Source organism: Nicotiana tabacum, chromosome 11 (genome assembly GCF_000715075.1).
Source record: "Nicotiana tabacum cultivar K326 chromosome 11, ASM71507v2, whole genome shotgun sequence".
Lineage (NCBI taxonomy): Eukaryota > Viridiplantae > Streptophyta > Magnoliopsida > Solanales > Solanaceae > Nicotiana > Nicotiana tabacum.
The window spans coordinates 146,809,530-146,823,992 of NC_134090.1; the positions used below are offsets into that span (position 1 = coordinate 146,809,530).

A 14,463-nucleotide genomic window follows, 5' to 3' on the forward strand; every position below is an offset into this window, starting at 1 on the left:
ATATATATTGGATCAGGTTGCGCGCCACAGCGATATGCGCGCCACAACGATATGACGTTTGGGTTGTAGGATCCCCTCCAAAGTCTGTACACCCCCAGTGAATGTAGTTGACTATATATTTACGGATCGGGATGCACGTCGCAACGGTTATTATTATGAGATATCTATTGAGCTGGAATGCTGAGTGTGAGTACTAATTGACGAGAGCTGAGTTACGAGTGACTGAAAAGCTTGCCCGAGAGGCTATACTTATGAGTGATACTTTGCCCGAGGGGTTTGTTTATGAGATTTTCTATTTTTACCCTTCTTTTATACTGAACCTCTACTGAAAAATGTTGAATAAATGTTTTAAAGGATTTTCATTGAAACTGGAGTTTTTACGAGATATTTGGTTATTGAACTGCAGATTTTGACTTTGATATTTCTGTTAAGATTCTTGATAAAGCATGCATATGATTTTCAAATGCTCGTCATTGTACTTAGACTTTATTTACTTTGGTTACTTACTGAGTTGGCATACTCACGTTACTCCTTGCACCTTGTGTGCAGATCCAGGTGCCAGAGCATCAGAGTGAGAGCTTTCAGCAGCTTCTACGTATTTCCAGAGATAGCAAGGTAGCTGCACGGCGTTCGCAGCCCTGCCTTTCTCCTATCTATCCTAGTACTTTATATTTCAGACTTATTTTGTATCAAGCAGACAGTGTAGAGTTGTACTTAGTGGCCCATGACTAGTGACACCAGATTTGGGCTGTGTTGATGTATTTACGTACTTGTTTCCACATATTTTTATATAAACTAAATTGAGAGATGAGACTTATCAGATTAGAAAATGAAATTTATAAAAGAACTCGATGTTGTTAATGTTGAATCGGCTTCCCTAGTACTGTGATAGGTGCCACCACGACCGGGGTGGTTTGGGGTAATGATGTATCGGATCTTATGTTACATATGTCTCACGGGTCATGAGCCGGTTTAATAGAGTTCTCGCGGATCGGTACGGAGACGTCTGTACTTATCCTCGGAAGGCTGTAGAACCTTTAGGAAAAACTTCACATTCTTGGAATTCCTGTCATGTGAATATGTTGATTCTGGTACTAAACTTCTGTTAGTCTATTCTCTCACAGATGGTGAGGACACGAGTGACCAGTCAGGATGGAAGACCACCAGTACCACCAGCTATGGCCGCTAGAGGACGAGGATACGGTCGAGGCCGTGGTAGGGGCAGGGGTGTAGCCCACACAACAGCTAGGGCAGCACCTGCAGATCTACCAGCTGCCCAGTTTAGGATCAGGTCCCAGGTGCGAATGCTCCAGCAAGGCCAGTTCAGGCACCGACTATGCTGATTGTTATTCCAAAACTTTAGGAGGCCCTAGCCCAGATTCTATCAATGTGCACTGGCCTGACTCAGGCAGTCTCAGTTACTATAGTCGCAACTACTTCTCAGGCCGGGGGAGGCACTCAAACTCCCGTTGCTCGCACACCTGTGCAAGTTGTGCATGGGCTTCACACACTAGGGGTACCTCCAGCCCAGCCGGTTACACCAGCTCAGGACTGTGTGGTACTAGCTACGCCTGATGATGAGTAACTTTAATTGGAGAGGTTTGGTAGACTTCATCCTCCGACTTTTAGTGGTGCAGAGGGCGAGGATGCCCAAGATTTCTTAGACAAATGTTAGAGGATGCTTCGGACTGCAGGTATTTTGGAGACTAGTGGGGTCTCGTTCACTACTTTCCAGTTTTCAGGAGCTGCCTTTACTTGGTGGGAGGCTTATGAGAGGTGTAGGCCTGTTGATGCAGTGCCCCTTACCTGGACATAGTTCTCCGCTCTCTTTTTGGAGAAGTATGTGCTACAGTCTCGCAGAGAGGAGCTGCGCAGGCAGTTCGAGCAATTGCGTCAGGATGGTATGATTGTGATACACTACGAGATGATATTTTTAGAGTTAGCTCGTCGTGCAGTTTGGTTGGTTCCTACGGATAAAGAGAGGATCAAGAGGTTCGTGGATGGCCTCATATATCAGTTTCAGATTCTTATGACCAGAGAGAGGGTGTTAGGTGCTACTTTTGAGCAGGTTATTGATATTGCTCGGGAGATTAAGTCTGTTCATCGCTAGGAGCAAGATGAGAGGGAGACCAAGAGGTCTCGAGGATCTGGTAGTTTTAGTGGTGCTCCTTCGAGAGGCCAGTTTCAGCACGACAGAGGCCTTCCATTCATACATGCTCAATCAGCTTGCCCAGTTCATCGTGGGGCATCATCGGGCCATGGTTCTCACATTAGGGCCATTTATCACTTAGTACCCTACCAACCCAGATTTCGTCTCGTGCTCCATTAGCTCAGGGTTCTTCCGTGCCAGGTCCTTCTACTAGTCATTCCGATTCTAGGGGTTCCCTTCAGTCCCCATCTCCAGCACTAGGGTGTTTTTATGAGTGTGGAGAGTTTGCGCATATGAGGAGGCAGTGTCCTCGTCTTCTTGGGGGTTCAACTCAGTAGAGGAGTCAGCCCTCGACTTCAACTCCAGTTACTTTGCCACCCGCTCAGGTAGCTAGGGGTGGGGGTCAATCAGCTAGGGGTCGCCCCAGAGGGGGAGGTCGATCCGGTGGTGGTCAGGCCCATTTCTATGCATTCCCAGCTAGACTAGATGTTATTGCTTCAGATGTCGTGATTACAGGTATTGTCTTAGTTTGTCACAGAGATGCCTCTGTATTATTTGATCCTGGTTCTATTTTTTCATATGTGTCATCATATTTTGCTCGTTATCTGGATACACCCCGTGAGTCTTTTGTTTCATCTGTTTGTGTATCTACTCTAGTGGGAAATACTATTATTGTGGACCGTGTATACCGGTCGTGTGTGGTGACTATTGGGGGTCTGGAGACCCGAGTGGACCTTTTGTTGCTCTGTATGGTGGACTTTGATATGATATTAGACATGGATTGGCTATCTCTGTATCGTGCTATATTGGACTGTCATGCTAAGACATTAACGTTGGCTATCCCGGGTGTGACACAGATTGAGTGGCGAGGTTCGACTGATTTTGTCCCCAGTAGGTTGATTTCATTTATAAAGGCCCAGCAGGTGGTTGGGAAAAGTTGTCTTGCATACTTAGCGTTTGTGAGGGATGTCGGTGTAGAAGCTCCTAGTATTAATTATGTTCTAGTAGTCAGGTATTTTCTCGATGTGTTCCCTGCAGACCTGTCAGGCATGCCACCGGACAAGGATATTGACTTTGGTATTGATTTGGTACCGGGCACTCGGCCCATTTCTATTCCACCGTAACGTATGGCACTGGCGGAGTTGAAGAAGTTGAAATAGCAGCTTTAGGAACTCCTTGATAAGGGGTTTATTTGGCCTAGTGTGTCGCCGTGGGGTGCGCCTTGTTCTATTTGTGAAAAAGAAGGATGGCACAATAAGGATGTACATTGATTATAGGTAGTTAAACAAAGTTACAATCAAGAACAAGTATCCTTTGCCTCGAATTGATGATTTATTTGACCAGCTTCAGGGAGCGAGAGTGTCCTTCAAGATTGATATCCGATCAGGGTATCACCAGTTGAAGATCAGGGACTCGAATATTCTTAAGATAACTTTCAGGACCCGATACAGTCATTATGAGTTCCTTGTGATGTCATTTGGGATAACCAATGCCCCAACAACGTTCATGCATTTGATGAACAACATGTTTCGGCCTTATCTTAACTCGTTTGTGTTTGTTTTCATTGATGATATTCCGGTGTACTCGCGTAGCCAGGAGGAGCATGCTGAGCATTTAAGAGTTGTATTGCATCGATTGAGGGAGGAGAAGATTTATGCAAAGTTCTCCAAGTGAGTTTTGGCTCAGTTTAGTGGCTTTCTTGGGGCACGTGGTGTCCAGTGAGGGTATTTAGGTTGATCCGAAGAAGATTGAAGCGGTTCAGAGTTGGCCTAGACTGTCCTCAGCCATATATATTCGCAGCTTTCTTGGTTTGACAGGTTATTACCATCGGTTTGTTCAAGGATTTTCATCTATTGCATCACATTTGACCAAATTGACCCAAAAGGGTGCTCCATTCAGGTGGTCGGATGAGTGTGAGGCGAGCTTTCAGAAGCTTAAGACTGCCTTGACCACAACTCCAGTATTGGTTTTGCCATCGGCTTCAAGTTCATATACAGTGTATTGTGATGCTTCGAGAGTTGGTATTGGGTATATGTTGATGCAGGAGGGTAGAGTGATTGCTTATGCTTCTCGTCAGTTGAAGCCCCATGAGAAGAACTACCTTGTTCATGATCTAGAGTTGGCTGCCGTTGTTCACGCGTTGAATATTTGGAGGCATTATCTCTATGGTGTATCTTGTGAGGTGTTTAGTGATCATCGTAACCTCTGGCATTTGTTTAAATAGAAGATCTCAATTTGAGGCAGCATAGATGGTTGGAGCTGCTAAAGGACTATGATATCACTATCTTGTATCATCCGGAGAAGGCCAATATAGTGGCTGATGCTTTGAGTAGGAAGGCGGTGAGTATGGGTAGTTTGGAGTATATTACTGTTGGGGAGAGACATCTTGCAGTTGATGTTCAAGCCTTGGCCAATCGATTTTTGAGGTTGGATATTTCGGAGCCCAGTCGGGTCTTAGCTTGTGTGGTTTCTCGGTCTTCCATGTTTGATCGCATCAGAGAGTGCTAGTATGATGATCCTCATTTACTTGTCCTTAAGGGCAGAGTTCAGCACGACGATGCCAGATATGTGACTATTGGTGATGATAGAATATTGAGGATGCGGGGCCGGATATGTGTGCCCAATGTTGACGGAATTCAGGAGTTGATTCTAGAGGAGGCTCATAGCTCGTAGTATTCCATCTATCTAGGGTACCGCAAAGATGTATCAGGATTTGAGACAACACTATTGGTGGAGGAGAATAAAGAAGGATATTGTGGGATTTGTAGCTCGGTGTCTCAATTGTTAGCAGGTGAAATATGAGCATCAGAGACCGGGTGGCTTGCTTCAGCGGTTAGATATTCTAGAGTGGAAGTGGGAGTGAGTCATTATGGATTTCGTAATTGGGCTCCCACGGACTTTGAGGAAGTTCGATGCTATTTGGGTGAGTGTGGATCGATTGACCAAGTCCGCGCATTTCATTCCTGTGTGTACTACCTATTTTTCGGAGCGGTTAGCTGGGATTTATATCCAAGAGATTGTTCGCCTACATGGAGTTCCAATTTTCATCATTTCAGATAGAGGTACTTAGTTCACTTCTCAGTTTTGTAGAGTCATGCAGAGAGATTTGGGTACTCAAGTTGAGTTGAGCACAACTTTTTACCCTCAGATGGACGGACAGTCCGAGCGCACTATTCAGATATTGGATGACATGTTGCGTACTTGTGTCATTGATTTGGGGGTTCATGGGATCAGTTTCTACCACTCGCGGAGTTTGCATATAACAACAACAATCAGTTGAGTACCCAGATGGCTCCATATGAGGCTTTATATGAGAGATGGTGTAGATCCCCAGTTGGATGATTTGAGCCGGACGAGGCCAGGCTTTTGGGGACAGACTTAGTACATCATGCTTTGGATAAGGTAAGAGTGATTCGGGAGCGGCTTCGTACAGAGCAATCGAGATAGAAGAGTTATGCTGACAGGAAGGTTCGTGATGTGTCGTAGATGGTTGGGGAGAAGGTTCTACTGAAGGTTTCACCCATGAAGGGTGTTATGAGATTTGTGAAGAGGGGTAAATTGTATCCTCGATTCATTGGCTTTTTAAGGTTCTTCGGAGGATTGGGGAGGTGGCTTATGAGCTTGCCTTTCCACCCAACTTGTCGAGTGTGCATCTAGTATTTCATGTTATGCTTCAGAAGTATATTGGTGATCTGTCTCATATTTTGGATTTCAGCACAGTTTAGTTAGACGGTGATTTGACTTATGATGTGGAGCCAGTGGCTATTTTGGAGCGTCGGGTTCGAAAGTTGAGATCAAAGGGTATAGCTTCAATGAAAGTGCAGTGAAAAGGTCGGCCCGTGGAGGAGGCTACCTAGGAGACCGAGCGGGAGATGCAGAGCAAATATCCTCACATATTTGAGGCTTCAGGTATATTTCTTAACTCGTTCGAGGATGAACGTTAGTTTAAAAGGGGGAAGATGTAACGACCCGATCGGTCGTTTCATGAGTTACCGCTCTATTTCCCCCATTCTGCTTCTTTATGTATTGTTTAGTTGTATTATGTGGTATTAGGTTGGTTGGTTCGGGTTCGGAGTGGTTTTGGAGAGGAATGAGACACTTAGTCTCTTTTTGGGAAGCTCTAGTTGGAAAAGTCAAACGGAAGTTGACTTGTGAGTAAATGATCTCGGAAGATAGTTTTTATGGTTCGGATAGCTTCGTGAGGTGATTTGGGACTTATGGGCATGATCAGAATGTAATTTCGAGGCATGTGGTAGATTTAAGCTTGAATTGACGAAATTGAAATTTTGGCGTTTCCCGGTTGGTAGTGAAAATCATGATATTGGGGTCGGAATGGTATTCCGGAAATTGGAGTAGGTATGTTGTGTCATTTGTGACGTGTGTGCAAATTTTTAGGTCATTCGGAGGATATTTGATGGGCTGTTTGGTCGTTTGCAGAATTCAGAAGTTTTGGAAATCTTAGGCTTGAATCCGAGGGTGTTTTGATGATTCGGTGTTGTTTTGAGTGTTCTGAAGTTTGGTATAAATTTGAATAGTGATATGTGACTTGTTAGTATCTTTGGTTGACGTCCCGGGGGCCTCGGGATAAATTCGGAAGATTTTCGGAAAGTTTGGTTTTGAAAGTGAGCAGCTTCAGCTGCTTCTCTGTCATAACCGCACCTGCGGATTGGCGCAGGACGCAGACATAAGCGAGAAGGCCAGAAGTCGTAGGTGCGGGAGGTGGAACGCACCTACGAGACCGCAGGTGCGAGTAGGGAGGTGCAGGTGTGGTTCGAGGGGAATAAGTGAGAACAGCATATGCGGTTGGTTAGATCGTAGAAGCGGTACCGCAAGAGCGAGAAAAGGACCGCAGGTGCGGAATCCCTAGGTCATAAAGTATATAAGTTCCCCTTCGCGATTTTTGTTTTGTTTTCCACCATTTTTATCCAGAGTTGAAGCTTTTTGGAGGGTTTTGAAGAGGGAATCAATGGGGTTTTCATTGAGGTGAGTTTCTTTAACCTATAACTCGATTCTATGTTGATTTTCAATTGTTTAAGCATGAAATTTATGAGATTAAGGGTGAAAAATTGGGAAGTTAGGCTTGAAATTGGAGAGGTAAAATTGGGGATTTGAGGTCCGGTTTTGATGTTCTTGGTATGTATGGACTCGTGAGAAGATAAGGATTCTATTGATGTAATTTTTATCGGATTCCGATACGTGGGTCCGATGGTCGAGTTTGACCAATTTCGGGATTCGATGTAAATTGATTATTTCGTGTGGGCTTTGTTCCCTTAGCGTATATTAATGTTATGATTCTGATTTTCGGATAGATTCGAGGCGAGTTGAGGCCGAGTCGAGAGGTAAGGGCTTTGCAAAGTAGGATTTTCATCCGGTTTGAGGTAAGTAACGATTGTAAATCTAGACCTGAGGGTATGAAACCCCGGTATTTCATATTGTTTGATAAATGAGGTGACACACATGCTAGGTGACGGGCGTGTGGGCGTACACTCGTAGGGATTGTGACTTGGTCCGTCCCGTGACGAATGTATAGTTGCATATTTTGATAATATGTACATGATATCCGTGTGTTTTAGAAATAAATCTGTTAACTTGGGCTGAATGCTATGTTTGGGGCCTTGTGCCGAACTGTTTAGACCCTTAGGGGTATTTTACTACTTTTCTCACACTATTTTGATTTGAACTCATATCCTCAGTCATGTTTTACATGTTTATTGTTTAATCCAATTTCATCACTCAACTTCTTAATATATGAAAACTGTATGGGTTGAGTTTCCCTGATTTTCACTGAAATGCCCGAGTGGCCGTGAGGTTAATGATTGAAAGAGGTTGAGGACCTAATGGTGAGGATTATATATATGTTATGGATCGGGATGCACGCCGTAGCGATATTTTATATATATTGGATCGGGTTGCGCGCGTCAGCGATATGACGCTTGGGCTGTAGGAGCCCTCCGGAGTCTGTACACCCTCAGTGAGCGTAGTCGACTATATATTTACGGATCGGGATGCACGTCGCAACGGTTATTATTATGAGATATCTATTGAGCTGGAATGCTGAGTGTGAGTACTAATTGACGAGAGCTGAGTCACGAGAGACTGAGAGGCTTGCACGAGGGGCTATACTTATGAGTGATATTTTGCCCGAGGGGCTTGTTTATGAGATTTTTTGTTTTCGCTCTTCTTTTATACTGAGCCTCTACTGAAAAATCTTGAATAAATGTTTTAAAGGATTTTCATTGAAACTGGAGTTTTTACGAGATATTTGGTTATTGAACTGCAGATTTTGACTTTGATATTTCTGTTAAGATTCTTGATAAAGAATGCATATGATTTTTAAATGCTCGTCACTGCACTTAGACTTTATTTACTTTGGTTACTTACTGAGTTGGAGTACTCACGTTACTCCCTGCACCTTGTGTGCAGATCCAGGTGCCACAGCATCAGAGTGAGAGCTTTCATCAGCTTCTGTGTATTTTCGGAGATAACAAGGTAGTTGCACGCCGTTCGCAGGCTTGTCATTCTCCTTCCTATCCTAGTACTTTATATTTCAGATTTATTTTGTATTAGGCAGACAATGTTAAGTTGTACTTAGTGCCTCATGACTAATGACATCAGATTTGGACTGTGTTGATGTATTTATGTACTTGTATTCGCGTATTTTTATATAAATTAAATTGAGAGATAGACTTATCTGATTAGAAAATGAAATTTATAAAAGAACTCGATGTTGTAAATGTTGAATCGGCTTGCCTAGTACTGTGATAGGCGCTATCACGACCATGGTGGTTTAGGATCGTGACATCCACAATAAGTGATCAATTTGCTTTTTTATTTTGGTCCAAAATAAGTGTCTATTTATATAATCAAGAAAAAATTTAATTTTTAAAATTAACCCTTATATACATATCCCTAAAAAGTATTTATTCCTCACATTTGAGAAGAAAAACAAGTGCTACTATAACTATGGTGCAACATTTAATAAAGGGTTATTGATAAAAATAATAAATTTCTGAAATCAAGAAAAAATACTCCAAGTTCCAAACAACAACAGACAGGTGTAACATTCAACTGCCATTTCTCTTTGTTATTAAAAAAAAAAAAAAAAGAAGCTGTCCCATTCTCTTTTCTCTGTCTTCTCAGTTCTTAGTCAACCTTTCCTCAAGAAAAGCAAAAGCTTTCCCCAAAGATAAACATTTTACCTAACATACTTCTATGTTTTGATCTCCCACAGAACAAAACATAGAAAAAAAATACTGCTGTTTTTGAACTGTGCAAATCCTTTCTTGTTTCTTAGACAAAGTCACAAAGTATATGTGGAGTGTGGTTTAAGTGTTTTAATTTTTTCTGTTTTCTAATTTTTGTGATTTAAATTAAGAAAAATGTTTGGGAGGGAGTGTTGCAGCTGGGATAGTGTATGTGATTACTACAATGTTGAACCACAGCGTTTTCATTTGCCTTCACCCCTTCCACAATGGCCTCAAGGTATGTTTTTAAGTTTCTGTTTTTTGGTAAAAAATGTTTTTTTTTCCTTCTCCAGTTGTCCTATTATCTTTCACAGAAGCTCTGTGTTTCAGTCAGTTCTCAGTTATTTTGACTCCCCCCCCCCCCCCTCTTCAGTTCTATGATTGACTTTGGCTGGGGCTAAGAATGAAAAATTGATCTTCTTCTGTATATATATAAAGTTCACATTTTTGTGTGCAAGAATCTATGAAAAGTAAATATGTCGGTATTTATGTGGAAAGAAAAACTTCGCATTTTTATTTATTGAAGAATTAACCTAAATACCGGTTCACCAACCACTTAAACTAAAAATAGCCTGTCAATATATAATATCAGTCCATGTATAATATGTCCACAACCGTGTTAATCGTATACTAGCTAGAAAAAGTAAATAGTGAATCTAGTTGGTTGTTTGTGTAAAAGTCCCATTTTTAATCTGGATAATAAATTACTCCTTTTTTCTGGTGGAGTGTTGAAAGTCCTTTTGATTCTATTTGTGTTTTGATTTTTGGGTTGAGGATGAAGATCCTATTATTCATATGATGTCCCATTTTAATATATGCGGACACAAGGGGCCTAAAAAACTACGTTACTTCGATACTCCTTACCGCCAAGTGTGTTTTGGATCGACACGCGTGTGACAATATTTTTGAAGGATCCGAGCAACATAGCTAAAAACAAACACTTGACAGTAAAAATTCTGCTATAGTTCCTCAGTTTGCTTATGTGAATATTGTCCTTGTAGGTAAAGGATTTGCTACAGGAAAAATATGCCTAGGTGAAATTGAAGCTGTTCAAATCACCAAGTTTAAGAAAATTTGGGGTTGTAATCCATTGTTTGGAAAATCAAAGTCAGTCTCATTCTATAAGCCAGATGAAATTCCACAAGGATTTTCAATTCTTGGCCACTATTGTCAGCCAGATGGTGAGAACATAACAGGCTATGTTCTTGCTGTCAAAGATTTATCTGCTGATCAGAAGCAAAAAATTTCATTTCGAGATTCGACTTCCAAGCTTCCTGCTCTTAAAAAGCCATTGAACTACACTTTAGTATATAGTGCGAAATCCCTTTATAATGAAGTTGGTTACATTTGGCTTCCTAATGCACCAGTTGGCTATAAACCAATGGGCTTTGTGGCAACTGCTGAACCTAATGAACCAAATCTTGAAGAAGTTAGATGTGTCCGCGCTGATCTTACAGAAAGTTGTGAGGCTTGTGAAGTTGTTTTTAGTTCAAATTCTCTTTTTGGAAAGAACCAATTTCAAGTTTGGAAAACAAGACCCTGCGCGAGGGGCATGTTATGTGAAGGGGTTTCAGTTGGGACATTCTTCTGCAGTACAAGTTTCACTAAAGGAGATGAACTCAACATTGCATGTTTGAAAAATCTCGACTCGTCTCTAAAGGCAATGCCCAACCTTGAGCAGGTTCATGCACTTATTAAGCACTATGGACCAACTGTTTACTTCCATCCAGATGAAATTTATTTGCCCTCATCAGTTCAATGGTTCTTCAAAAATGGAGCCCTTCTATTTAAAGATGGGAAGGACAATGGTATAGCGATCGACTCTAAAGGCTCAAACTTGCCAGCAGGTGGACAAAATGATGGTAAATATTGGCTTGATTTGCCAAATAAAGATGTTGAAAATAGACACACTGTCAAATGTGGTAATATTGAGACAGCTGAGCTCTATGTGCATGTTAAACCGGCTGAAGGAGGAACGTTTACTGATATTGCAATGTGGGTTTTTTGCCCCTTTAATGGACCGGCTACCCTTAAAATAAGTTTGTTGAATCTAGCCATGAATAGAGTAGGCGAGCACGTTGGTGATTGGGAGCATTACACTCTTCGTATTAGCAACTTTTCTGGGGTGCTCTGGTGTGTCTATTTCAGTGAGCATAGTGGTGGTGAATGGGTTGATGCTCGTAACTTGGAGTTCATCGATGGGAACAAGTCAATTGTATATGCATCAAGAAATGGACACGCGAGTTTCCCACATCCTGGCTGTTACCTTCAAGGCAATACAAAGATTGGTATCGGAGTGAGGAATGATTGCGCAAGAAGCAAATACTATGTTGACTCTAGCAGTAAATATCAAATTATCGCTGCTGAGTATCTTGGAGAAGGAATTGTCGCAGAGCCGCCTTGGTTACAGTACATGAGGGAATGGGGTCCAACCATTGAATACAAATCAGGATATGAAGTTGACAAGATAATCAACCACCTTCCTTCTTTTTTTAGAATTTCAGTGGAGAGTCTTGTTGAGCTATTTCCAACTGAACTTTATGGTGAAGCAGGGCCAACAGGACCAAAGGAAAAGAATAACTGGTTTGGAGATGAAAGGTGGTAAGCAAAGGCGAATCCAGTATCTAAAATCAATAGGTTCAAAACAAGTATGGTCTTATCATATGTACACATTTTAATTTTTTTAGCATATATATACATTCTTCGAGCCAAAAACAATAGGTTCAGTTGAACCCTCGGGTTTAGCACTACCAAAGTTAAGGGTTCAAATGAAGAACCATTCTTTGACAGTTATATTTAAGTCCAAGCCAGTATGGTTGACATTGGTTGATGATCAAGTCCAAGTGCTTTGCAAGGGTAACAGCACTTATAAATGTATATGGTTCCTGCATTAGTTTGTAGGTTGTATTATGTGCAAAAACCAAGAGATATTAGAAGGCAAAGTGGGGAAAAAGCAGGAAGGCTTGAAACTGTGAGAATAAATGTAAAATTAGACTGTTATTGCACTTTGTGTGAAATTAAAACTCTTGAACCATTTATGTCCAACAGATATATTCAAGCTTTTACAGCTTGTTTGGATGGTTATTACCTATTGTATTGTATCGTATTGTTAATTTAAATACAATGTTTATTTTGATTATTACTTAAATTTTATTGTATGATACCGTTAAATTCGTTGTTACATAATAATGAAAAGTGTCACTTTATGTAATGACCGAATTGGTGTAGTCGCGTCGTTACGTTATTTTTTCCTCTCATCTTCCCCTTCCGTATTATTAAATAATCCTATTTTATTCTTTACCCTATCTTTTTATGTAATAATTCTACCTTGTACCTTTTTTTTTTGTAATATTGCAAGTTTATTCTTCATATTGCTGGTGCATGAAACAACGACTAACAATACAATCTATCTAAATATTGTATACATTAAAATGATACAATACAATACAATATAATACGATATATTTGTAGATAGGGGTGTTCATGGTTCGGTTTGGATCGGTTTTTCCCTAAAAAGAAACCAAACCAAGTAAGTCGGTTCTTCAAATATTAGAACCAAACCAAACCAATTAAGTCGATTTTTTCTTGATTCGGTTTATGTTAGTTTTTCGGTTTTTTCGGTTATTTGTCGGTTTTTTCTTAAATATAAGACATACACTACCAAACACATATTTCGGCGACCACATTTTCAACGTAACACTATCAAATTAATTGCCCTTTGAGAAATCTATTATTTACCAAGATATATTGATGATAATTGAATCAAATAGTGATGAATAATTTAAGGACTCAATTAAAAATATATTATTTTTAACATAAAATAGATTCTTACACTTAACAAAAGAGATCTACCAATCAAACTAGAATGTAAAGGTAAAGACCTGTACTAAAAGTGCAAACGATTAACATTTACTATAAAAATTTTGAAACTTTGTATAAAAGTATACATATATATAGGTGTAATAATAAATTTAAAATAGTTACTCCTATATTCGGTTTGGTTCGATTTTTTTTATTAAAACCAAAACCAAACCAAATTTGATCGGTTTTTAAATTTCAAAACCAAAACTAAACCAAACCAAAAAGTATCAGTTTTTTTGGTCGGTTTGGTTTGGTTTTCGGTTTGGTTCGGGCTTTCGGATTTTTATGAATACCCCTATTTGTAGACATGTGATTTTTGACCCTCCCCAAAATTTTACATATTTTAGCATTTAAATACTTAGTTTAGGTCTAATATAGTTATTTCAACTAATTTTGACTCTTTTACTTATTCTATCACAAAGAATAAAAATTACAAAAATATTTTTTCATCTTTAGTTTAAAGTCAATTAGTATATTTATATTTATGGTATTTTAATTTCACTGTGGCTTTAGCCTATTTTTTCCCCTACGTTTGACTTTATTATAACATTTGAAAATACAAAAAATAATTTCACTTTTAATATCTAGTTTTATCTTGGTAGTGTATTTTAATTAATTAAGAGTAGGTTTTATATTTTTAAGTTTTTTTAGTCTTTTTAGCCCAAAATTAAGACCCAACAAGACATAGACCCAACCCAAATTCTTAATTTAAAGCCTAATACCCTTTAAACCCACTAAAAACGCTTCTTCCTTTAATAAAACCTAGACCTATAGACCCTAGACCCCTAAGACTAGACATCCGCCGCAGAAAACAAACGCCCCCCCCCCCCCAACGTCTTCTTCTTCGGAATTCGAAACTTTTTTGATGATTTTTTGGACAAAAAACACTTTTCTACTACTTAAAAAAAGTTACATAAATGAGTAAAACACAGTACTATATTGCGAACTACTTTAACGGAAATTTAGTCGTTAAAGTAAAACGCAGTACCATACTGCGTTTTACTTTAATTTTTTTGTAATTCGCAGTACTATACTGCGTTTTACCAAAATCTGGGCCCAACTATATTTTATTAAAGTTGTTCGCAGTATAATACTGCGAACAGCTTTAATAAAATAAACCTCCTTCTTCTTCCTTGGACCACTGAACCGACGCACCCCCTCTTTTAAAAATTCCGATTCTGCTGGTCCCCCCACCCGTCACCGCGACAA

The 14,463-nt window shown here is 40.1% G+C and overlaps 1 protein-coding gene across 1 annotated transcript; it reads left to right on the plus strand.

The window, feature by feature from the left end:
• Positions 1 to 9,232: 9,232 nt before the first annotated feature.
• LOC107790033 (hypothetical protein At1g04090) lies at positions 9,233 to 12,541 on the plus strand. Its single transcript, XM_016611929.2, has 2 exons — positions 9,233 to 9,631; positions 10,395 to 12,541. Exons 1-2 carry the CDS (start codon positions 9,529 to 9,531, stop codon positions 11,996 to 11,998), a joined length of 1,707 nt encoding a protein of 568 aa, XP_016467415.1. The 5' UTR covers positions 9,233 to 9,528; the 3' UTR covers positions 11,999 to 12,541.
• Positions 12,542 to 14,463: the final 1,922 nt, after the last annotated feature.

What these genes read in the sequence shown, in the direction of transcription:
- LOC107790033 (XM_016611929.2), top strand. Translation starts at nt 9,529, where the DNA reads ATGTTTGGGAGGGAGTGTTGCAGCTGGGATAGTGTATGTGATTACTAC. An exon ending in CCTTCCACAATGGCCTCAAG is followed by an intron (nt 9,632 to 10,394) that starts GTATGTTTTTAA and finishes TTGTCCTTGTAG; the next exon opens with GTAAAGGATTTGCTACAGGA.